This window comes from Protopterus annectens, chromosome 11.part0, assembly GCF_019279795.1.
Source record: "Protopterus annectens isolate FY-2018-M chromosome 11.part0, PAN1.0, whole genome shotgun sequence".
Taxonomy (NCBI): Eukaryota; Metazoa; Chordata; order Ceratodontiformes; family Protopteridae; genus Protopterus; species Protopterus annectens.
In genome coordinates, this window is record NC_056745.1 from 932,617,589 (window position 1) to 932,643,779 (window position 26,191).

At 38.9% G+C, this 26,191-nt stretch overlaps 1 protein-coding gene across 6 annotated transcripts in view; it reads right to left on the reverse strand.

Annotated features, from left to right (window-relative positions):
* Positions 1 to 26,191, reverse strand: part of MAGI2 (membrane associated guanylate kinase, WW and PDZ domain containing 2) — a 2,888,931-nt gene that overhangs the window by 576,300 nt on the left and 2,286,440 nt on the right. For all 6 annotated transcript variants that reach the window (XM_044088324.1, XM_044088323.1, XM_044088325.1 and 3 more), the window contains one exon: positions 19,062 to 19,103. In XM_044088324.1, the coding sequence (XP_043944259.1) occupies positions 19,062 to 19,103 (42 nt within the window). The remainder of the gene's footprint in view (positions 1 to 19,061; positions 19,104 to 26,191) is intronic.

A 26,191-nucleotide genomic window follows, 5' to 3' on the forward strand; every position in this document is an offset into this window, starting at 1 on the left:
CAGTATGACATTGACCAAGAGCTGTTGGTATGGTTCCTGACCCCCTACTCCATGGCAAACCTGTAACTGCTATTTCTAATTTGTCTGATACTGACATTTTAAATTATGAAAAAGTAAAACAATGTTTATTGAACTGTTATAATTTAACACAAGCTAGATGAAAGTGTATGTGATTATATTGCTGAGTTAAACACTTATTTCAATAGGTGGGTGAGTGGGTGTCAGGTCACCACTTTTGAAATACTGGCAGACCTTTTGGTGAGGGAACAAGCCCTTAATACTTTGTCTGAGGACATGAGAATCTGGTTGGCAGACCAAGAGTGTAACTCTGCAGATGAGCTGGGGAGAAAAGGGGATCTCTACTCAGCAAGTAGGGCATCGCTGCACAAGAATGAGATATCCAGTGCTGCAGATGGATATATGGGAACCCACTGTGGCCAGTCTAAACCACCTCAACAGAGTCCACCAGTAACAGGGGAAGCCACTAGTTATGGTACATGGCCGGGATTAGATGTTTGAAATGTAACCAGAGGGGCCATATAACTTATAAATGTCCACTGAAACAAGGTAGGGAACAAAAGGTGAGTGGGCCAGCAAGTGGGAATAATACTGTGCCAGTAGTAAGCTGTCTGGAGACAATGGAGGTACCAAACTATCACAGGAGTTTGCATCCTATCTTAGTGGATGAAAGACAGGCCACTGCTAAGAGAGACACAGCCTCTGACATAATCACTGTGAAGCCTGCAGCAGTTAAAGAAGAGCAGTATTCTTGGGCAGTCCACACCAGTTAGAGCTCTAGGAGGTACCCCATTCCAAATTCCCTTGGCTAGGGTTCACCTTGACTGGGTGGGTGAAAAAGGGGGCAAACATGTAGGTGTGTTTGAGGATATCCCTGCAGATGTCTTAATAGGAAACAATTTTGATAATATAGTACCTTGTGTGCGTTCATTTATACACAGTCAGGCTTGGAGACAGGCAGGTAGGTCTGGTAGTCTGGTGGGGTTATATAGATCCCATGCCTGAAGCTGAGGTTGGTGATGTGGTTATTTCAGAGAGGGAGCTACCTTGGAGCAGTGAGCCTGAAAGTGAACCGCAGCTGCTGGTAAGTACTGATGTTCTGTGGACAGAATGACTGCAAGGACAGAGGTGAGTGGTAGTAACCAGGTTGTCAGTGAGACACTGTTGTCAAAAGATACTAGGCTTCCTGTAGAAGGGGAGCTAGGAAGGGTCATGAAAGTAGAATTGAGACTGGCACAGCTTTTGGATCCTACTTTACGAGGCTTGAAGGAGGTAGCTAAAGAGGCACCTGATGCATAAGGAAAAGGGCAGTCTATATACTGGAACAAAGGGTTACTGTATAGAGAGTGGATGCCAGAGGGAGGGCTAGAGGGTGAGGTAATACGGAAGTCGGTATAGTCCAGAGCCTACTGTCTGGCACCTCTAGCCATAGCCTATGACATTCTTTTTGCAGATAACAAAGGGTTACTATTTAGAGAGTACACCCCTGAGGGAAGGCTAGAGGGTGAGGTAATATGGCAGTTGGTAGTGCCCAAAACCTACCACCTGGCACCTCTAGCCATAGCCCATCACATTCCTTTTGCAGGTTATATGCATATACAGCATACCAGGAGTCATACTATGCAGAATTTGTATTGGCCTGGCATTGCAAGGGATGTAACAGCGTACTACAGGACATTTGAGCAGTGCCAAAAGGTAGGCAAGGCAGGAGACAAGGCCAAAACTCCATTGATGCCTTTGCCTGTGATTGAGAAGACATTTTAGAGGGTAGGTATGGATATTGTGGGGCCTCTGAGTACCCCAAGTTTTACAGTGAAGAGGTATATCCTGGTGGTAGTAGATTATGCTACTAGATAGCCTAAGACGATGGCTCTGTCCTCCATTGAGGCAGAGAAGATGGCAAATGCTTTGTTAGGGATTTTCAGCAGGGTAAGTTTCTCCAGAGAAATACTGACTGACAGAGGTGCCAGTTTTATGTTAGACCTTGCTTGTCTGTGGAAGCATTGTGAGGTGAAGCACGTAAAGACAACCCACTACCATCTCCAGGTCTAGTGGAGAGGTTAAACTGGGACAAATATTTGCCCCATCTACTGTTTGCATACAGAGAAGTACCCCAGGAATCTACAGGTTTTTCATCCTTTGAGTTGCTGTATGAGCATAGGGTGAGGGGACCTTTAGATTTGGTTTCTGATGCGTGGGAGGATGATTGTGAATTCCATAAGGAGTTTGTTGTGACATATGTCCCAATCCTCAGGACCAGGCTTGGGGAGCTCATGGGCTTGGACCTGGAGAATCTGGCAGCAGCCCAACAACAGAAAAAGGTTTGTTATGACAGGAAGGCTCGAGCCCGAGAGTATGCTGTGGGACAACAGGTTATGGTGCTTATTCCTATCAGACACAATAAGCTGTAGGCAGCTTGGGAAGGACCCTTTGAAGTAGTAAGTAAGGAAGGTCAGTATTGTTAATTATACAGTAAGCATGTTAGGCAGAAGGCAAGGGCACAAGCTGTACTATGTTAACATAATGATGCTTCAGCATGTCAGGGAGGTCCTGGGCAGACTGCAAAGGGTAGGCTTGACCATTAGGCCCAGTAAGTGTCAGGTGGATATGGCAGAGGTCTCTTACCTGGATCATGGAGTGGGGAGTGGTAAGATTAGGCCAGAATCTGCTAAGGTGGAAGCTATTCATGTGTGGCCTGCCCATATTACCAAAAAGCAAGTGAGGACATTCTTGGGGACAGTGGGGTACTGTAGACAGTTAATTCCCAATTATAGTACAATAGTTGCTCCCCTCACAAATTTGACAAGGAAAAACAGGCCAGATAAGGTAGTGCAGACCCCAGCCTGTGAGCAGGCAATCCAAAAGATTAAAGGTGCTTTGAGGGGGCCCCAGGTATTAGTGAGTCCAGATTACAGCAATGCCAATGCATATGGATTCTCAAGATAGGGTATATTTTGATGTGTTCCCACACAAGCCCTTTTTTCTCAAGCAACATTTTTCCAGGGTCACTTGAAAAACTAGCTTAAGACATCAAAGGGGGTGAAAGATGTGACATTGTGGGGTATTGCCAGCTGTATCCGGAGAAGTGGAACAGTGGAATTTTAGCATATGCCAGCATGGCTGGCTGACGTTTTATAAATAATCTTGTCATTTGACTGTCACATTAATTTGTACAGATGCTTGTATTAAAAATGTATTTGTAAAAGTAGCATATGTTAAAAAATGCAGCAACAGAATCTTAACAGCTATGAATGGGAACTGTGCCAAAGTCAGGTGACTAGATAACCCTCGGTAAAGATGAGCCATCACATCTCATACTAATTTTTTCTGTGCCTTGTTTAATTCTGGATAATGTTGTAGCGTGCTGCTGTTCAGTCAACATTTTATCCCTATTTTCTTATAGAATGAGTGTCATGCCAAAACAGTGACACTTTTCTATGTAGAATATTTTCTACTGGTTTCTGTAGTTTTTACAAAGTTTAAGTCTTCACATTTTAACTTGTTTGCTTGAAACTTCTAAAACTGTGACACATAAGGACATACAAGCTTAAACTTGTGGCTTTTAGGATTTTTTTATAAAGTTTTATGCATGAAATCATTTTTTACAAGATGTCACTCATTTTCAAACCATCTCAGCAGAGATGCATGATAACTGCTTAGCTTTGTTGACAATATTTGGACTATCATTTGGTCTATTGATGAGGCAGGTGACTACATTATCCGGTCTGATGATGATGTAGGTGTTTACATCATTTGGGGTCATGAGGAATCAGGTGAGTATACAATTTGGGGTGATGATGAGACAGATGAATACATTTGGGTTGGTGGTAAGGAAGCTGGCTACATTTGATGTAAGGAGAGAGGTGGCTACATCATTTGTATTGATGATGAGGCAGGTGATTATATAAAAAACACAACACACAGCGGTAGATATAACACCCTCAGGTTTACTCCTCCTAGTACCTCGGCTATTTGCCTTCATGAAGGCAAATAGCCAAGGTACCAGGAGGAGTAAACCTGAGGGTGCTATATCTACCACTGTGTGTTGTGTTTTTTATTCAGTAGTTGCAAGTTCATTGCAGAAGTTTTCATTTTGTTTGGAGGTGATTATATAATTTGGGTTACCGAGGAGGTGGGTGACTACATCATTTGGGTCAGTGATGAGGTGTGTGACTATATCATCTGAGCCAATGATAAGGTCAGTGACTACATCACTTGGGTTAATGATGAAGCAGGTGAATTTATTATTTGGGTCTATGAATATGCAAATGACTACATAATTTGGGTTGATACTGAGGTAGCTGACTACATCTTTTGGGTTCATAATAACACTGATGACTACATCATTCTAGTTGATGATGAGGCAGATGACTATATTTGGGTTGATGATCAGCCAGTGGTGCATGCACAATAATTCCTCATTAAATCATTACGTTTTTTACTCATTGTAAGGGCCATTCGCTCATGGCCGGCCTTAGGCATAGGCGAACTAGGCAACCGCCTAGGGCGCCGTACAGGCCGGCCTCATAAAGGGCGCAAATTAAAAAATTTACTTCTCCACACTTTTCAATTGACTGTAGCATTGCACCCTCCCCCACTTTCATAATCCAAAGTATGACGATTCCACAGCACATAGAACAGCCCCCTACTGTGTTCTTCCACTCCCTCCCCCTGCATCTATACCACTGACAGCCCTGGATACTGCTCCAATTGACAGTATATAACTTGGATCACACCCGCCTCTCATTCCTTTCTTCACTGACGAGATTGAGGCGGGTGCATCTATTGGCTGTCATCATTGCTTCCTCTTCCTGAATCTGATCTCTGGACTGGATGGCGTGGATCATCGGCAACCTGGTTTCCTTCACCACGCGGGCTACAAACTCCGATTTTCGTATTTTTTTTATGCAGTCGTGCCCCTTGTTTGCTTCACTTGCTTGCTTCATTGCTTCTGGTAAAGGTCAGTCGATGTGTGCAGCCGCAGGCAGCTGTCAAGCTTTGTCACTCACACAAGATATTCTTTTTCTCACATATTGCTGTGTTTTCCTGCTCTGGGTTATCATTTATTTGTGAAAATGACCATTCTTCCTGTTTTCTTTATCAGCTGGTCAGCAAGTGCATCTCATGATCCCGTCTTTTGTGTGCCAAATTGCCTCATTGTGCTTACGGTGGCAGTGCATCGCTGCTCAGACAACAAAGGCACAGTCACTGAGCTGTTATAGTATTTAATCCTTGCTGCCTGCACGTCATAAAGAAATTGCTTGTTTTAATAACTCACTGGCTAGCTAGAATATGTTGCATTGTATTTGGAGAATCATGTGTTTGCCAGCAAGCTAGCAGGCCCTTAAGTAATGCTGTTTATTTTGGTGAATGAACTACGGTGCTCCTGCACGCTGTTTAATAGCAGCTTGGTGGCCTTACAGATGTGTATCTGGTTATTTTCTTTATACAGACGAGCGCATAAGGCATAATGTAACTGTTCTAGGCAAAATCAAAATTTGGGATTAAAACACGTTAACCCAAGTCTTCCTGCTCACATTTCATGTCTGTTTTAATCAGCATTAATTGTATGACAAATGTATGGCAAGGGCACTGCAATGATATTTGATATGTCAAACTTGCACTTAGTTTTATGTGCTTTGATGCAAAAGTTATGCCCTTTACCTGATACCTCAAGTTACTTCCAAAGTACTTGGTAACTTTTATTCTCAGTGTTAGAATGCTTTGCTGGTCTGCAAAAGTTGCATGCAGTATCTTTAAAGGTCATGCAGCTAAATTTGCCTACTGGAGTCTGAATTTAAGTTATTTTAGACAAAGGAAAAATCTGAAATGAGAAGTGCTGCATACTGTCAGGGATAAGAACTGCATTCGTAATTGGTTACTGTTTTTCCTAATTATAAGCAGAATGTTGATAAATGAGCAGAAAGTTTAAAAACAATCCATTTAATATTAAATAATGGGAAAAAAAACACAGTTCAGTGCACCAGAAATTGTTATATGCTTTCTTATATAGTAAACGTATACAGAGGACTTTGGTGAGTGTATTTAACCACTGGAGGTGATGTTTCTTATATAGTAAACGTATACAGAAGGTTTTGCTGAGTACATTTAACCACTGGAGGTGATCTGCCTTTAGGCACTGTATCAGACAATCTGTTATGTTGATGGGCTCATACCAGTGATTTTATGCTGACACATGATCGGTTTCTAATGATCATTATATAATTATCTGTTATTGACTTTTATTGCTGCAGTTCTTTAGCTGTTGTCATTTAATTTGTAAACGTTGTCAGGACAGAGTATTACCATGCTTTTTCCAATTCCTTTAGTTACCATGGTTCAATTGATGTATGGATAGTTTTTGACTTTCTTAGCCATATAGTCTTGGATCACACTTGAAATTGGTACTTACCTGGGGTACTTGCTAAATGAAGTGAGACTTAATAATGAAAAGTGTTTTTTAATTCCTTAAAGCTACGATAATTATTTTGATTCCTGAGCATGGATTTATTGACAGAATGCTATAGCTTTTTGATAACTCAGTATGGGAGTTGATATAGTTGCCCTCGGATTACATACGAGAGAAAACAGATTTATGCTGTAAATTTATTTTTTATTTTATTTATTTTACATTTGTTAACCGGGCTGGTCTAACTGGATACATATCCGCAATACACAATAGAAGTACATATTTAAATTGCAAGATTCAAAGTATTGTTACAACAAGAGAATACAGCTTACATATGAAGGAATGAAAATTTACATAGATGTTATATAAGACTAAAGGACAGACAGGAAATTATACACAGAACATTGATTTCGTTAAAGATACTGAAAAATAGACTGAAATCAGAGATTTTCCTTATTACTAAAAGGAAAGAGAAATTTTAGAGATCTGCAATTAGGGAAATGGGCTAGTGAAGTGGACCTAGAAGTAAAGAGATATGTAGTTAGTCAGGTTCTCGACATGGGCATGTCCATTGTGTGGAGAGATATTCTTTAAGGTTAGCTTTGAAATGATAGGAAGTAAGTCTAAGGTTGTTTGGCAGGGAGTTCCACTGCTTGCCAATGGAATTTGCATAAAGGGCATCCCCACCTGAGTTTTTTGCTTTAATGGTTAGGATGTCGATGCTGTTTGATGATCGGAGTCTATTGGGGTTAGTATATGGAGTTAGAATTTTGCACAGTGAGGGAGTTCTATCAGGATGGTTGATAATTTTATAAGCTTGACGAGTTGGCTAAGTTTGAGGAGATTTGGCAGTTCCAACCAGCCAAGTCTTAGCAGATAAGGCAATGATGAAGCATAGAGGAGGGAAGAGAGGAGATGGGTACGGAAATAGTTAATTTGGTAGTGGGAGTTAACATAGATCCTAGTTTTTGTTAACAGACTTTACTGTTTGGGTAATGTGTATGTCAAATTTGAGCTTATGATCAATAGTGACACCTAGCAGTTTGGTACTGGTGACAGGGGTTATGAGGGTCCCATTAGTGGATTTAATATGAAAGGTTGTGTTGTTAGTGTTTGGGAGTTCAGAAGTTTTAAGTCAGTGAACCATTTTTCAACTAGTGCAAAACAATGTTGTGTGGTCATTTCAGATTAAGGTGGAGTCGTCCGGGCTTGTATACAGGTGGATTTAGGGATGATTGATTGAAGGTCATTTATGAAGATGGAAAACAGAAGTGGGCCCAGTATTGAGCCCTGAGGAACTATATGGTATTTCGAGCAGCAGTCCCGACATTTTTGCCATAGGACAGCTTGTTGCCTACCAGTTGATTGACCATATCAAATGCTTTTGATAGGTCCAGAAAGAGGTCAGATGATATGAGTTTGTTAGGGGACAGGATGGCTATTGGTCTATAATTTGACAGAATGATATAGGAAGTCTTCCAGATTGAGGGAATGTTCATCTCAGTTATAGATCTGTTTATTAGATTGATATGGGGTGGCTATTTTCATCAGATGCAATTTGTAAGAATTCATGGGGAAGGTGGTCAGTCAGCAGCTAGGGTAGTTGGTTTGAGTTTTTTTTTTGGGGAGGGAGGTCTCAGTGAAGAAGGAGTTAAAGGTGTTAGTTTGATTTTGGATTTAGTATCAGTAGTGAGCCAAGGTGCTAATAGTTTTGGTTCTAATTTGTCCTTCTAGTGGAAGAGTCTTTAATATGGTGAAATAATTGAGGGACTAATTTTTTTGTTTCAGACCAGTCAATGTTGGCGTCTCCAAGAACTATAAGGTTGATGCGTTTTGAGTGTTTAGGCAGATCTGTAGGGCTATAATTTCTAGGTTTGAGATCATAGGAGGTTGGTAAACCATTTTTAATAAACATTTCTATAAGACTGGTCACATATTCAGTAGAGAAACTTGTGGTAGTGGAAGCATGTCATTGTAATGATAGGTCTATGAAGTTATTTTGCTAAAATCTTGGCTACATATAATCTCAGAATGCAAGTAATATATCTCAAACAGGTAAGTATATATCTCAAACAGGATTTAATTTTTTAATTTACATTCTCATTAGAATCATGGCTAAGCTTTCGCTGTTACCCAAAAGCAAGTGGTGTAATTATACTTTTATTGTCACTCAGGCCAGGATTTATAGAGATGCCTTTCAGGGTGGGTGGTGAGACTTGCTCCAGGTAGTGGAAAGCAGACATGAAAAACTAAGCAAGGGCAGCATTAAGTTTGGCAGTTGCCTTTGCTTTAAGGTGAGCTTAGTGCATTAGATGAAAGATGCCACTTCAGCTGAGTGGTACAGTACAGCAGTCACATTGTAAGGCAAGGCAGTGGTCTCATGCTCAGCTCAAACTCATAAGAATGCATGCTTAGCTCACAGGAGAGCGAGTCAGGTCCTACAACAGGTGGTCTCTAGGCACTGCATAGATTTATTAAGGAGAATTCAGCCTTCAGTTGCAGTTTACTTACATTGCAAGGTGTTTTGTTGTATGAAAAGGCGTTCACTGATTGTTCAGGCATTTAAAAATTTGAAAGAACTGGAGTGGCTTTTGGGGGAGTGATTGACCTGTGGGCATGGCTCAAATAGGGGTGTTCCTTGACTATGGTGTGGGTGGGGCTTAAGGGGCGCCATAGCACTACTTCGCCTAGGGCACCATTTCAGCTAAGGCCGGCCCTGCATTTGCTTTACTGGATCTTCTGGAAAGGTGTGATTATGTCTGTTTTTTCTTAATGAAAATAGTCTTTTGGCTTGACTAATACTTAGTGTATCTTTATAGTCTGCTCCCCTCTTTTTAGTCTTCTGAGCTTGGCCTGGAACAGTGAAAAAACGTAATTTGTGTTATCAGCAGTAGTTTGATTGTAATCTGTCTATACCAAAGTGCAGTACATTCTGATCAACTGGTAGAGGCCTGTGGTAGGTACATCCTTGCAACTCTCATTGCAATTGTCCCACTTTCCAGTTGGGACATGAGGCCTAGCATATTCATGAGCTCAGTTATTCCAAAAAAGAAGGGGAGATGTTGGAATGCCAATAAAGAAAATCTGCATCACAAGTTTTAACTGGATGAACACTGATTGCTGCACTACTAAAAGAGACAGAGTCTGTGTCCATGGTGACTTCTGTCACATAAAACAAATAGATAAGTTGACATAATTAGACTGCAGACTTATTATAATCTTACCATACAGACTTATTATAATCTAACCATTTTTATCTGCTTTCTACCTTTGTGACTGCTGACCACAAACTATCCCCTTTCAGTCCTGAACCTATTTGCTCTCCTGTTATGCTTATCCCAAGCATGCAGGCAGGAGATGACTGGAAAAGCTGTAATCCATGTAGCCTCAGAGGTGGTTTCTGACCTTGCCAGCATGTTGGTAATCAGATTATGTGTATTAAGCCATGCATCCCACTATTTGAGGTTGAAGTAAACACCTGCATCACCATAGGGTGTCCTTCACTCTCCAAGTGTATGTCTGTGCATGTCTGTGCTTTCACACTCATGCTGATGATAGCTACTATCATCAACTTGGGAATATGAAATTCACATCCTCAGTCCTGGCCATTTTGATGTCATGCAGGCATTCCTGTATAGCAGGGAGTGGTTGAACAAAATGATCACCCCTTTTTCAGGATGAATGAGCTGGTGTCCAATGTATGAGACTCTGTTTGAACTTGTATCACTTGGGTGATAGTCAGTCCTTTTCACTTTACTCCACAGAGATGGGATATGAGGCTTCCATTTCACACTCACCAATCCGGCAAATGTGTTTCTGGCAGATGTTGGAATTATCTTCATTACAATGACTGTTCCAAACTCATAATCATTCAGAGTGGACTCTGAACCAAACAAACATGTATTACCTTCTTTGTGGATTATTTTTCTGCTTATTATTAAGCTGTCAGAGAACTGGCTAAGGACTGGGATTGGTGGTTGAAGTAAACACCTGCATCGCCATAGGGTGTCTTTCACTCTCCAAGTGCATGTCTGTGCTTTCACACACATGCTGATGATAGCTACTATTATCAGCTTGGGAATGTCAAACTCACATCCTCAGTCTTGGCCATTTTGATGTCATGCAGGCATTCCTGTATAGCAGGGAGTGGTTGAACAAAACTATCACCCCTTCTTCAGGATGAATGAGCTGCTGTCCAATGTATGAGACTCTGTTTGAACTTGTATCACTTGGGTCACAGGCCTTTATCACTTTACTCCACACAGATGGGATATGAGGCTTCCATGTCACACTCACCAATCTGGTACAAGTGTTTTTGACAGGTGTTGGAGTTATCTTCATTACAGTGACTATTCCAGACTCATGAGCTTTATTTCAGGTTTGTGCCCTACAGCATTCAGAGTGGACTCTGGACTAACCAAACATGTGGATTCTTTTTCTGCTTATTATTAGGCTGTCAGAAAACTGGTAAGGACTGGGATTTTCAATCTACTTTAATAAAGTGTTAGCTATTTCAGTCTTTCAAAATGGTGTTTAGATTGAGTATTTCTTAAAAAAATAGCACTGTATCTAATTTTGGAATAGCAATCATGAAAGTTTTTAGTATACAATTTTAACCTTATCTGAAAGCTGGTGATCTTTTAGCTCATTTCTAGTTTAGGTTTAGGGCTCATAACAGTTCTAAGATGGCCCTTAATAATGATGCCCTTGTAGCAACAAGTGATATCTTCTATTCCATAGCTGTCTTCCTTGACCAGTCTTTAGTGTCCAACACTGTGTGGCATGCAATGCTTCAGTGAAATTTCATCCACTGTCCTCATTTAAGTTTCTTCTGACCTTTACAGATATACAGACACAGTAGCCTCAGGGATAACTTGCTTTTCAGTATTTCCTTTTATCATCAATACTTTCTCTATATTCCAGGGGTCTGCAAGGTTATATTATTTATTCTGTAGTAGATGAACACCTGTATGTTTCCACTCAAATATCCCATTTGAAGGAGGGGGTTAGAGTATCACTAATATGCAGATTAACACCCACCTGTACATTCCCTTCTTTCAGGAGTATATGATGGTTTGCATGAATAATATCATTTAGTCTATATGATCCTAGACCGGATGTGGAGCTGTGCCTTGTAGCCTAATCTTTTCAAAATTGTTGCTCATGACATCTGTGCAACCCTGATGCCTTCTGCTCCCCCCCCCCAATATTTCTTATGAGGGACATAAGCTGGAGTTGGCCATATTTCTCATTGATACTCAACAATAAGCTGACACTTAGCAAGCAAGAACTGATATTTGTTAGAGCTTCTTGTTATTGTCTGAGGAATATGGTCCTTACTGCATACTGAGCACTTGTTACCATGACCAGCTTTGTTAACAGTTATTAACATATTACTTCCTTTGTGACTGCATTTCTGGTCCTGTCCAACAATAAGATGACCTAAAGCCTGACCACAAATATGGTATGCTTTCTTAATACTAAAGCAGTATTTGGGAAGCACATAAAATATTGTAGTGCAATTACTGTTGCTTATAAGTTAAGACTAGGCTATCAGTCTGTAGACTATTACAGGTCTAGCCAATAACTAGTGGTCAGACTCAAACCTTATACTTAGTACTTATGAGGCCATTGTGCCAATCCTTTTCCCACTTTTATTAAAACAGATTGACTTTTTTAACTCAAATGCTTTTGGATCACTAACACACTCTGGTAGCAGTGGAAGAATGTTTCACTTTGGATTTTTTCCTCCAACTTGATGTAGCAGTAGGCAAAACAGGCTTAGGTTATCACAGGTCACAAGTGAATACAGAGGATGGCTTGGATGTCAGTCAAACACCAGGGTAGGTGAAGTCTGAGCAGAAAGGGAATTTGAATTAGAGCCAATATAAGCAGTTGAGGGGTGGGTTAGGCTTCTCTTTAGACTGTTTGGTAAAGAAATGTTTTCTGACAGCTTGCAGGAATAGGGACTACTATGTGTGATTAGGCCTAGACATTAGCAAGGAAGGTAAGCCATGTTGGGGGGGGGGGTCTTTATTTTTTCATAAGCTGTGATATGTTAAAGGATTGCTGAACTGCACAGAAGTCTGGTGTGGTTAAATTAAGGATAATAAAATAAGAGTAGATGGTTTCTGTTTCCTTAACCTCTTAGCCCCAAAAGGGGAACAGTAAGAGCAGGGTGATGGTAGAAGAGGTGGAAATTTGTTTAACATACATGCAGTACTTTAACAGTCATTTTGGAAATGATGAGATTTGTAGCTGCTGCAATGTTCATGTGAGAAATAAGCTGCATGCAGTATGGAAAAATATGTATTGGTAATAATTAGTTGTGCATAACAGACAAATCATTTAGCAACTTAAATTTAGCATGCTTAACTTGTGTGTGGCTTTAGACAGTTGTTTTGACTGATATGGAAAGTTAGTAATTGTAAGGAGAAAGGGGACAGACGAGAACTTTAAGCATGTTTATCGCATTTTCTGTGGGGTGTTGCGTCAGCTTTTGCCCCCTCCTGATTCAGTGTCATTCTCCAGCCTTCTTTAGCTATCATGCCTAATTGTTATAAGTCTTCTCTCTCACAATACAGCCATCTCTTGGATGGATATCCTCATCTTTTCTTGCCTTCTTCCTCTCTCTCCCAAATCTTCTTCACCATATCTTCTTCTTTCCTGCACATGCGACACAACAACCTTAATCTGCTTGCCTGCACCTTCCCTGCAATTAGGGCTATTTTGCCTTTGCCTTTCCTATAGAGTGCATCCTCTCACCAGTCTCAGGCAGTTCATCTCACTCTCTATCACTTCAAGCTTCCTCACCTGCTCTGCCTTCAATGCCCAGGTTTCTGTGCCATACAGAGACACTGGTTAAGCTACAATATTGTACACTTACCTTTCAGCTTCTTTGGCATTCTTCTCACATATACTACCACTGATACTCTTCTGTTAGTTGGCTGCAGCACCTCTGATTCTAGGTCTTATCTCTTCATTCAGCCTACCTGTCTCCTCAACTATCCATCCTACATATCTGAAGCTGTTAACCTGTTCCACTGTTTTTCTTTCTATCTCAATTTTCATCTCCCTCAGAGTTCCCCAGATTTCTACCATGACAACTATCTTATCACCACCAGTTTTGCATACCACACCCATATGATTTGCTGAAGTTCTTGTTCAGGGTCTGCTTGTAATGCCACATCAATTGTATATAGCAGATTTGTTGATCTGTCCCTATAAATCTGTTTACTAATGTAGTCCATCAACACAATTATTAGCAGTGGGTTCACATCCGAACCCTGATACTCATCTACTCTCAATGAGACCCCTCTGTGAGTCTGAACACTGTTTATACTTGTGCCATTGAGTTCTTGTACATTGCCTGCACTAATTCTACCATTGCTTCCAGGACTTCAAACTATTGCAGGCATGCCCAGATCGTAATTCTTGGTCCCTAATGATATGTTATCTCCAAGTGCAGAAATGGCCAGTTGAATTTTTTTACTGAGCTCCATTTTCTTTTCTACTACCTAACTGCAAATCTCAGGTCAGTTCTGCATCATCCTGATCTGAATCTGAACCAGTCGTCTGCCATCTTACCTTCTATTACTCTGTATATTCATTTATCCATCATCCTCTCCAGTACTTTCCTGAAGTGTGAAGAGAGTATGATATCTCTGTACTGCCCACAGTTGTCAAAGTCCCCTTTCTTATCATACTATGGTACTAGAATGCTTATTCTCCATTCACCTGGGATATACCTTTCTCTCCATACTGCAGTAAGTACCCTTAGGATCCATTTCTCCCCTAACCCGCCAAAACCTTGATCTTGTCTACCATGACTTTACATGAGCCTGCTGCTTTACCTGACTTCAGTTTGTAAAATGGTGATGGGGTATTTTACAGGAATGATGACCTTCCCTCAGTTTGCCTATGGAAAGTAGAAACATCAGTAATGGGAAGGTATAGTTATGCTCCCCTGAGGCAGCTATAAAGACTGGGTACATTCAGATATGAATAGATTAGAACCAACTGCTGATATTCTAAAACGAGCAGAATATGGGCTGTTGAGCATGGACAGAGGGCCCCTAGCTCAAAAGCAGGCAGAAAGTTCTAATGCGATAAGGAAATGAGTCAGACAGTATCTGCAAGAAGAATCATTATGAAAGCGAAACATGCAAGATGTATTATTAAGGTGTAAATAAAGATTTATGTAAATAATAATGGAAACAAGAAAGAAATATGTTAAATAATGCAGTAAGTTTACAGTTCTAAGTGTATGTTAATAAAAATAAGTGAACAAAAACATTTCGAAAGTGATGGTGGTCTATGCGCAGACTAAAACTCAATCAAGTGTGACACTGTAATTACAGAGAAGGACACCAGGACACTTCAGATTAAGAATAGCTGATTAACCAGTTCTACTGAATGCTACAGTCTTACATTGTATCCACTTTTATGAACTACTGCATGTAACTATTTACTAGAAAATTTAAAAGAAGCAGATTTTAGATGGAGAAAATAAATAATATGTTGCAATATTTAAGTGAGATGGTAATTCCACTCACAGTAGATTGAAGAATATGAAAGCTGAATTTATACAGCACTAGTCAGTATGTTTAACTGTTGCAGAGTGATTCAAAATTTGTAGTGTTTAGTTTGCAACTCAGTGCATTAATCGCAACACAGTATGGTTTCAAATGAGTTCTGAAATGCACACGTTGATTTCACCTTATATAGTACTCACTTTCTATTAGACACTGTGTAGCATGCTCAGACAGTCTGGTTAGCTTGGTTAGAATCTGTCCTGAGGTATGCACTTTTTCAAATAAATCTGTCAGGTCATATGTGCTAAGTAGGGACAAATAACATAGCTTACAATGCCAGAGGACAAAAAGTGTATGCATTTCCTAAAACTAGTGTGAACTGTAAAGATATAGGCTATCTCACTCAACAATTTACTCGAAGTACTGTATGAAAACATTTGATCTTATACAGACTAAATGATATTATAGGTGCAGATAATACGAAAGTCGCTAAAGTCTCAGTCTCGTCACTTGTAGCACAACTCAAAACATTCTGAATCACTAATTTTAACCCACATAGTCCTCACATAGCAAATAATGCCACTGTGTCACTTTTCTACCAGTAACAGCATCATTGCATCATCACAGCATAAAAGCTCAAACTGTCATAGCAGCCACTGGGGGTGGAGGCAGGGGAAGGCATTTATGAAAGTCTGCATGCAAGATATCCTGCTCAGAAAACACAAGGTCTAAACTTGGCAGTACACCATCCTTCAGGGTAGTATCACTTCTTTCTTTTCCTTAAGGAATATTGATGCAAAGCACATAGAAAGGACAAAGTGCATGCATCTAAGCACTGTCTCTGATGGGTCATCATCCCTTTGTGACCACTAGGAGGTCCTAACGCAAGGATCAGAAGGTAGTTGACTCAGAGAAAGTGAACATCTGCTGGGAAGAACAAACCAACTATTACAGTTCTGGGCTTATTCCCAACCCCTGATCACCAGCAATGTAAGCAGTCATGTTGCAGCTGTGCTGAAATAACAGTCTCCTGCACATGCAAATTCAGCCAGAAGGGTTCAGAAATTAAAACAGCTTTTAATAAAATGCTTAAGAACAGTTCAGAGGCTGGGGTAAGCAGAAAAAGCTGACCACATTGCCAGCAGTGGATGCCACAGATATAGGATTTTGTTGATGAACATATCTGGTTAATTTTATGAACATAACCAGGGTGATATGCCCACAGAAGCTGACATTTTTTTCTTTTATTCATTTGGCACTTAACATTCTGCATACACAAGCCAACTAAATCTCCTGACGTGAATTCCAAAGCATCTTAATTAAAATAGGAACTGTAACAATGTGAGTTATTGCCATCTGTGCCAGGCAGAATAGGGCAGTGCATGTTTAACACATGCCAGCATAGTTAGCTGGAGTTTTGGAAATAGTTTTTTAAATAATTCTCTGTCATTTGACACATCGACTTGTACAGATGCTTATATTAAAATATATCAAAAGTGTTATTATAACTGAATAAATGTTTATGTTTAAACAAAGAATTCTATAATTTTCAAATACTGCAACAGATCTTAGAAAAGCTCTGAGTCTGTACTCTACCAGAATCATGTGATCAAATGTGATGTCATTCTGTAACCAGCACTGAGAGAATGGAACTCACAGACCAGCTTGTTTTGTTTTCTTTGGACCATGATATAAAAATCTATGACAGCTATCACAGTCAGTTCAGTTCAGTTCAGTTAGAGCAGTGTAAGTTGGAAGAACATCACCTTGCCATGTGGAAGTAAGCAACTTGGCATCTAATCTTGTCTTGCTACATTAATTACATTAGATAGGGAACAATCCTTCAGAAAGTCAGGAATTACAGTGTGATTAGCTAAGTATTGTTTTTCTGCATTTGGTTGAATCTGTCTAACTGTGTTATTTTTATTTCTCCTGTGATTAAAACTCAGATGTTTATTGTACTTAAATATTTAATAGTCTCATATTTTCTATTTTATTATTTATTAAATATTTTTATACCTTTTATTGTGGCTGGTCTTTTAGATATTTCTTTTAACATCTTGAGAGTACTTGTGCTCATTCTAGTGATGCATTGGCCATTCCTAAAAACCTTGCTGCTTGGGTTACACTCTACCATTTATGTTAGTATTGATTTTACTCAGTATAATTGGATACATTTGTAAGAGCCGGAAAGTGACTAGCTGGTGGCAGCATTGTTACCTTTTTGTCTGGATATAAGGAGTCACAGCTAATAAAACTATGCCAGCCTTTCCCAGAAGTGTGTGTGTGTGTGTGTGTGTGTGTGTGTGTGCGTGTGTGTGTGTGTGTGTGTGTGTGTGTGTGTGTGTGTGTGTGTGTGTGTGCGCGTGTATGTGTGTGAAAATCACATACCCAGGTATAGGTGTGTTAATCACTTGGAACTGCTTTTGGGGAAAATTGTGCTTGATGCAGAGAGCTGCATTTGAAATTACTGTGTAAACCGTTCCTGTTTTTAGCGACCATCTCTTTATTACCAGTGCATGGCAAGGCATCTGGTTTCATGCAATCTCCTAACTAAAAATATGCATTCTGTTGTTCTGTTATAGGCTACATGCATGACTAAAGAAACTGAATAACCCAAGAGCACTAAACAGTATAGTAGTTAGTTTAGGATTCACTTAGCTGGGCTCGGGTTAAGTTAAACATTATAAAATTCCTATGCAATTTTAAGGATATACTGCTGATGTATGAACCTGAAACAGAAATAATTTGTTTGGCTCATTTAGCATATTATTTATTAATTAAATTCAGTATGGAAACAACTATCTCCACACAGTATATCTTTTACATATAACACGTTTTTTTTTTATCAACAAACTTACCGTGCAAAATTTAGTAGCTACTAATTTGTGATGTAATATTGGTCTTTTCACAAACTTTAAACCACAGTTTTGGTCACAAAAAATATTTATATTTATATTTCAAACTACTTATTAAATGTTAAAACAATGACTCCTTAAAATCAGTTTAGTTATAAACAATTCAAAAGTAATAATGATATTACAATAAACTAAAAATGGCAATTTTAATATAGTATATTTTAAGAACTGACTCTTCTTTCAAATCTGGAGTACTGTACATCAATTGTTGCTAGTCAAACTTATTTACACTGAAGATGTATGTACGCTGCCTGAGAAAAAAGATCATATGAAAAAAGAAACTGGTAATGACAAAAACAATTATGCATATCCCATCATCTACAGTTTGGATTCATTGCAATATTAGGTTAGATTTATAAAAGTCAAAATTTAGTTTGCTGTTGTAATGACAATATAAAAATGTATACTTTGTGAAAGCATTCTGTGGTCATAAAAATTCAACAAAAAAAGAAAGAAATGTTTTCAGTGAAATATATTATTTTTATGTATGTATTTTCTACTTTTGAGTGCTTTATTTTGTGCACAGGAAAATGTGCTAAACATAACATACAGAATATTTATTTTTCCAGTAAAAAGCAATACTACTTTTTTACTGAATGTCACTACTCTGTCTCCAAAAAAGGTAAATGTTGTTTGAATGACTGCATACATTCAGGAAATACAGGATTTTATACAAATAAGCTATTGCATATCACTCACTCATCAACAGCCAACTAAATTTCATATGTGTTACAAATTTTTTATATTTTAGTAATGTGTAACTTCAAACTGTAAAATGTTCATTAATCAAGGACAATGCTTAGCAAATTAATACTATTTTCTGTTTCTGCCAAAATAAAACAATGAATATGATACAAGACATATCTTTAAGTATAACCAGTTTTAAATAATACAAAGCTTACAACAAAGCAACACTCTGTTAGTCTGAAAATATTAGTAATACTGGTAGCCTGGGGTCAGACTGGGGGAACACTACACTAAAAGTGGAAAACAATTAATGAATGGTATCAGTAGAGTTACTGCACTATACCAATAGACTATACATTTAGTGATTTAGTATGATTATAACACATAATGAAGACAGTGAAGACTTCCACAATAACCCAACAAAAGTCACAGCTATTTAGACACAAGATGGACAACTACTACATCACAGAATGATGAACATGGCAGAATACTTGCCAGAAGGATCCATTCGATTTGCTGTCCTTGGAGGTCCATGTTCTGAATAGGAAAATGAGGAATCAGTAGAAAGTAATAACCAAGACAGGCTACAGAGTTACTTGTTTCTTCCTAACTGCTTTGCAAGGTTTAACCATACTGTACACTGTCTTTCTGAATCCACATGACACTAATATTTTTAAAATATTCTTTGTGTTTAAAACAGTTTTAAAATAATACAGTATCATTTTTTCAATATCTGCTTAATATATATATATATATATATGTATATATATATATATATATATATATATATATATATATATATATATATATATATAGTAATAGCATTAAAGTGATATGTGTATTCAAAGGAATTACTTTTGAAAGTGCAAACCTAGAAATAATTAAAAAATAAGAGCAATATAATAATGTTTACTCAACTTTTATTTATTTCACTTCTGTGAGAGGACAGCTGTTATAAAAGGGGGTATTGCACTGATCTATGTTGCCATGAATTTAAATAGAATCTTTTATGGTCAGTTAAGCAATTCATCTTTAATCTCATGCTTTTATAGAATGAAAACCTAATCAACAGCACAGACACTCTCTGCAGACAGTTGTATTCTGGTAACTTATCTTTGAAACATGCATTTTGCAGAATGTATGCAAATTCATACAGGCAGGAAGTGTATATGAGGTACTCACCGTAACAATAGATCTTTGAATTATTTAGATGGACGTTGTTGTAATTCAAAGCACTTTTTTATAACAAAACTATTTTATACATAACTGCTGCCTGTACAATTCACTAAGTTGCACGTGGGCTTTTTCTTTAGTAACTTCCACCTTGTAAAATCTTAGAATGTATAAATGTAGCTACTGTTTGTGTATAGAATGTAAATAGAAGTGTAACTACTCTGTGTTTAAATGAAACTTAATATAATGCAATGTAAGCAAGTGGAGCTTTTCTCCCCGGGGCTTTGCTGAAAATGGGCATTACCTAACTGGCCTTTCCCAGTAAATAAAGACAAACTGATAAATAAATAAAGGGATTGTAACTTTGATCCTCCAATTTTCAGGAAAGTAATCATAAATGTGGGGAAGATATATACACTAACTCCAAGCTTCTGTTATCTCAAAGTACTAATTTTACACAATGGACTTAAAGTTAGTATTAGCAGGAGTGCCTGTGATGGCCTGGTCTCTGTGTTGGGGGTCTGGGGATGAAACCTCCCTGCAAAAATGCTTTAGTCATGTAACAGTAAGTTTTGGAATTTGTGGTTTTTCTGCTGCACACACAATTAGTCTTCTGTGTTCTGAGGCTCATAGTGCATCTCAAGTCTGTGATATGAAGCCCATCAAAGTGCCTGCACTAACTGGTTAACCAATCAATTCCATTTTAGTCTGAATTCCATAAGTTGTCAGTCTTGTCACAAAGGAACATGCCTTCCTGGTCTCTGTATTGGGGGTCTGGGGATGAAACCTCCCTGCAAAAATGCTTTAGTCATATAACAGTAAGCTTTGGAATTTGTGGTTTTACTGCTGCACTCACAATTAATCTTCTGTGTTCTGAGACTCATAGTGGATCTCAAGTGTGTGATATGAAGCTCATCAAAGTGCCTGCACTAAGTAACTGGTTAACCAATCAATTCCATTTTAGTCTGAATTCCATAAGCTGTCAGTCTTGTCACAATGGAACATGCCTTCCTAATAACTTACATTCTGCATTACAAAGTTTGTATTAAAACAGAGCATCTTGCTACACTGATTAGAAGAACATCTCGCATAATATTAATAACTATAGTAATTAAGAACTATAAGCCCTAGCTAGAAAAAAATGATAAATGAATAACCTTAAAAATCATATAATTGACATAAAACACATTTCCTCCATTGTCTGCAATAAAAGTCAACTAGAAATGAAAAAAATATAGCAGAACATACCAGCAATTTTGGGTGAGGTCCATGGCATAGAGAAATAGATCCCTAACTCTGACCCAGAAAACTTGGGTTTGATTAGTAAACCCAGTCCCTGAATATTCAGCCAGGGTATAGCATAGAGTGACATATTTGCCAGCTTACCCATCCTAGGAGGGGGGTATAGTTTACAGTCAAGGGCTATCAGTAACTGCCGAAAGCTAATGAAGGTAGCCCAAAAGCAGGTGTGTATGTAATGGATATTAGATATTAAGGTGAGACAGTGGGGCGGACATACCCTCCCCTTAAAAATCTTCCACATCTGTAAGTATGACACCATAATCAGATGCCCCGATTTTTCTTCTCTGTAACATTTACACTAAGCATTCTTCTGTTTCGGGTACCAGCCCAAAGGGGCAAGTTGGGCAGGTATAAAGAAAAGTTAAGTAGATGATGCAAGAAGGCTTTAAGGACACAGTTGATGGCAGATAACTGCAGTGGGAAAAATTAAGAACATACAAGTAGATGGTATGAATATTCTGCAAAATATCAAGGGAAATAAAATATCAACATGCTTGTATTCATTCTCCGTGATAACATGACAATAAGTGAGGGAAAGACAATATGTTTATGCATCTGTGTATGGAAATACAAAAAATATATATGCATATAAGCATTACAGGGGAGAGGACGCTAGGTGTTAATACAGCAGTAAGCATGCAGATGATTTGGGGATCTAGAAATATGCTGAGCAATTCAAATATCTGTTGTGTTCTCTTCTTCACTGAGTTCTGCCTTTGGCTATTTGACAGACTAAGAAGCAATACATCTAAAGTGAGCCTAAATGGAGGTTTGTTCTAATCTAACAGTCAATTCAGTATAGATTAGGCAAAACTCACTCTAACTCTCAACAAACAATCCAATGACCAGTGTTTTAAAAATAAAAGATTACAAGCACCTGCCGTGGTGTCAAATATATTGTAAGCTAAAGCACTGTTAAAGAAAACTATGCGCAGAGGCCAAAGTTTTAAAAGCGTATCATCTAATCAGTCCACTCAGAGTTGTTACATTTGTCATTTCAAGAGACGGCGCTGTTTCCTAAATATTTGACAGACATTTACTTGTTAATTGAACTGCCTTATTACCCTTTCCAAAGTGAAACAAAGGGCTGGTTATGTTATCTGATTTGTCTATGTCACCCATAATACAAAGCAGGGTGTGGGGGGTCAGGGTGGCTTGCCCCTGAAAAAAAAATATTTAAAAAAAATTTTTTTTGCATAGGTTTTATTTCGAGCATTTGTGCTCGATAACATCATATATAGCTAGCTACTATCATAAAATTATGCTGGTATGCATAAACTCAGGAATCCCTACCACTAACCTGAACATTTTATTTTTGTAATAATTTTGACTTTTACATTTCCTACTTTTTGTATAAAAGTGCTTATGACTAATTTTTCCTATATGTAACTTGTACTACATGTTAATCATTATTTGTAACTCATATGGAGCTTTTCTGTAAAGGGACATGTCTCCAGTCGGACTATCCTGGTAAACAAATGTAAAATAAAAAAAAAAAAAAAATATATATATATATATATATATATATATATATATATATATATATATATATATATGCACACACACGCACACACACACACATATATATATATATATATATATATATATATATATATATATAGACAGATACAGATAGATATACACACACACACACACACACACATCAGTATACTTGAAAACATTGAAGAAACATGCTGTTCGTCATCAAAAAGATTGATCTCACATAACTGAAATTCAAGACACCTAAAAAAAAGAAAAAAAGACACTACTTTCCCCTGCCTACAGCCTTCCCACACCCCTTAATACTTATATATACCAGCTCTGAGATCAAAAGGCAAATTCATAGTCCCCGCTGTACTCCAACCTCCCACAAAATGATGCCGGCATTCTGAGATCTATGACTATTTGATTGCTTTTGGCAACACTACAAACATTTAATATTATAAACTTTCGACTATATAAAGTATTCCATCACGGTGGTGCAGCAGTTAGCAAGAGGTTCTTCAGTTCGATTCTCGGCTGGGATGCCTTCTTTGTGGAGTCTGCATGTCCTTCCTGGGTTCATGTGGCTTTCCTCCCACATTCCAAAGACCTGTGTCTCTAGAGCATTTCTCCCTGGACTTCCACTGAAAATGGGCTTTGTTCCAGTCAAACTTTCCCAGTCAGCAAGTGTTAAATAAATACAAACTTTCTTCCGTGCTGTACCATGGGTCCTGAAAGAGAGGAGGGGGCAAGTCCTATCTTCTTTATGCTAAGACATGATGAGCCAGGATCAGTAAGTTCAGCATTGATAAATATTTTGTGATGAACTGATGGTTGCACTTTAGGGAAATGAAGGATGGGGTAGCAGAGGCCCCATTTTTGGAAGGGGGTACAGATCTCTGAGAACTAATATTTTAAAGTTTTTTTTAGTTGTTTCATACAGTGATTTATGTGATGTTCAATTTAGATATAGACTCCATGATTTATGATGAGGGAGGTGCAGTGGTGCAGCGGTTAATGCTTTCACCTCACAGCAAGAGGTTCTCCGGTTCAATTCTCGGCTGGGGTGCCTTCTGTGTGGAGTTTGCATGTTCTCCCTGTGTTCGCGTGGGTTTCCTTCAGGGTACTCCGGTTTCCTCCCACATTCTAAAGACATGCTTCTGGAGCGTTTCTCCCCGGGCCTCTGCTGAAAACAGGATCTGTGGAACCTAGTCGGACTTTCCCGGTCAACAAATGTTAAATAAATTAATAAATAAAATAAAATGATTTGATTCACCTTCCAGAAAGTGATTTTATGGGCAGCAGCACAGACTCTATATGGTGTCTACCTGGGGAAGAGTTGTACGGACCAACTACTTTGTGCATCATTATGGTGTGCAGTATCCTCTAGATAGGAGAACATGGATTACAGACTGCACTTTGTGTCAAGGCTATCCACTAGATGGTGTAAAAATTGGCTCTAGATGATTTTATTGTGTTAATTAATGCTGCCAAAAATGGGCATGGATATTTGCTGGTGAAAAGTGGACTGAGGGCCCAGCCTACTCTTCCCTACAGTTTAGAAGAAATATTTTTTAAATAAAATGTGTTAGAGGGTTGGGGCAAGGCACAGAAACGTGACCTGAATGGATGGGACTGGAGGTAGGAGGTTGTGTTTTGCATCTGGTCACCTGGTTGGTGGGCCAGTAGAAGGAACATCCATTTTTTTTTTTTTTTTTTTTTTTTTGCTCTTGTATGGAAAAGTTGGTGGGGGGGGGTCACTTAATATACTGAATTTTTTTTTCTATTCATATTAGGAGCTGAGGGGGTGGGGTGTTGGTTCATGGTACCACCTACACTTCTGATAAAGAAGACAGTCATGAGACACCCTTCATAAGGGATGTCAGCAACAACCTGCTCATCAGCCAGGAATACATCGAAGGCAGATGGAAAGAGAACTTCCAGCAGCTTCTGAATGAAGAAAATCCCACAAAAGCTGTACAGCCTCACACACATCCTACACTGAAAGAAGAGGAGGAGCCCACACTAGAAGAAGTAAGAACAGCACTAAGGAAAATGAAGTCAGGGAAAGCAGCAGGTAAGAACAAAATGACTGGTGAGTTAAAAGGGAGAAATTACTCCTGAGGGTACACATAGCAGTACGGACAGAAAAACATATCCAAGATCACTGGAGAATAAGCATACTAGTCCCAATGTACAAAAATGAAGAAGATATTCACAACTACAGAGGCATCAAAGAACTGTCATACTGCTTGAAAGTTCTGGAGAGAGTGATTGCTAAATGAATACTCAGAATAGTTGAAAGTAAGGTGGGAGAATTTAGATCAGGATGTAGCACAACTATCCTGATGTCTGCAGTGAGGCAAATATTTGAGAATAAGCTCGAGATGAGGAAAGAGTCCAACTGGACATTCTTAGACCTGGAGAAAACATATGTCACTGTCTCAAGAAAGCTGAGTTGGGTATTCCTGCGATGGTTCAAACCCATTAGTGTGGGCAATGTGCAAGGACCCAATGACACAAGTATGAACAGTGTTCAGACCTGCAGTGCAATTGGGTATGCATCAGGGTACAGTCTAAGTCCACTGCTGTTCATTCTGATGATGGATTACATTAGCAGACAGGATGGAGAGGAGACATTAACAAAGTTGCTGTATGCAGAAGATGTGGCATTTATGGGCAGACTATTAACAAGAACTGCAGCAAAGAATATGCAAATGGAATTTAAACTTGAAAGCACACAGGATAAAAATGAGCACAGATAAGATGGTTGTAATCACAGTAAATGGGAGAATCAGAAGAAGCTGAGAACTGAGACAGAATGGAAAATAGTCAAACAAGTTAACAGCTTCAACTAACTGGGAGGGTGGTTGAGGATAAGGGAAATCTGAATGAGGAGGTCAAAGCTAGGATTAAAGGGGCTGCAGTCAACTGGCACAGCATGTCAGGGGTAGTGTGTGAGAGAAGAATGCCAAAGAACCTGAAAAACAAGGTGTACAAAACAGTGGTGCAACCAGTACTACTATACGTTACAGAAACCTGGGCATTGAAGGCAAGTTGAGGAAGCTAGAGGTGATCAAGATGAATTGCCTGAGATGGGTGGTAGTATGCAGACTGTGGGACTGATGAAGAAATGAGGGCATCAGATCGGAAGCCCAAGTGATTCCAATTGCAGAGAAGGTCAAATTGAACGGATTATGGCAATGTAGGCACATGTGCAGAAAAGCAGAAGACAATCTGGTGAGGAAGATTTGGTCCAGATAAGAATAGGGAAACAAGGTCTTCCAGCAAACAAATAGATGGATTGTGGGACAGATCTGTGCAGGTCAGGTATGACTGTTGAAGAGAGTAGGAGAGTGTCACTGAATCAAGAGAGAGATGATGACAGTTGTCACAACATCCTGACCTCATGTAGAAAATGGGAAGAAGGGGGCTGATGATGATGATGATTTTCTTCTTCACAAAAGCATATAAAATGTTTCACAGAAGATCCACCCATTTAGTTCAGAAAGGCATAGGCACTTCCCTATGCCCCAGTTCCCCAAAGATGAATTTGCTGATAACTGTTTTCTATAGGAAATCAGTGCTGGAGCAGTTTCTGTGTGTGCCACCAACAACAGCTTAATTTTGTGAGATTTCTTCTTTCTTTGTGTTTGTGCTGTCATGCA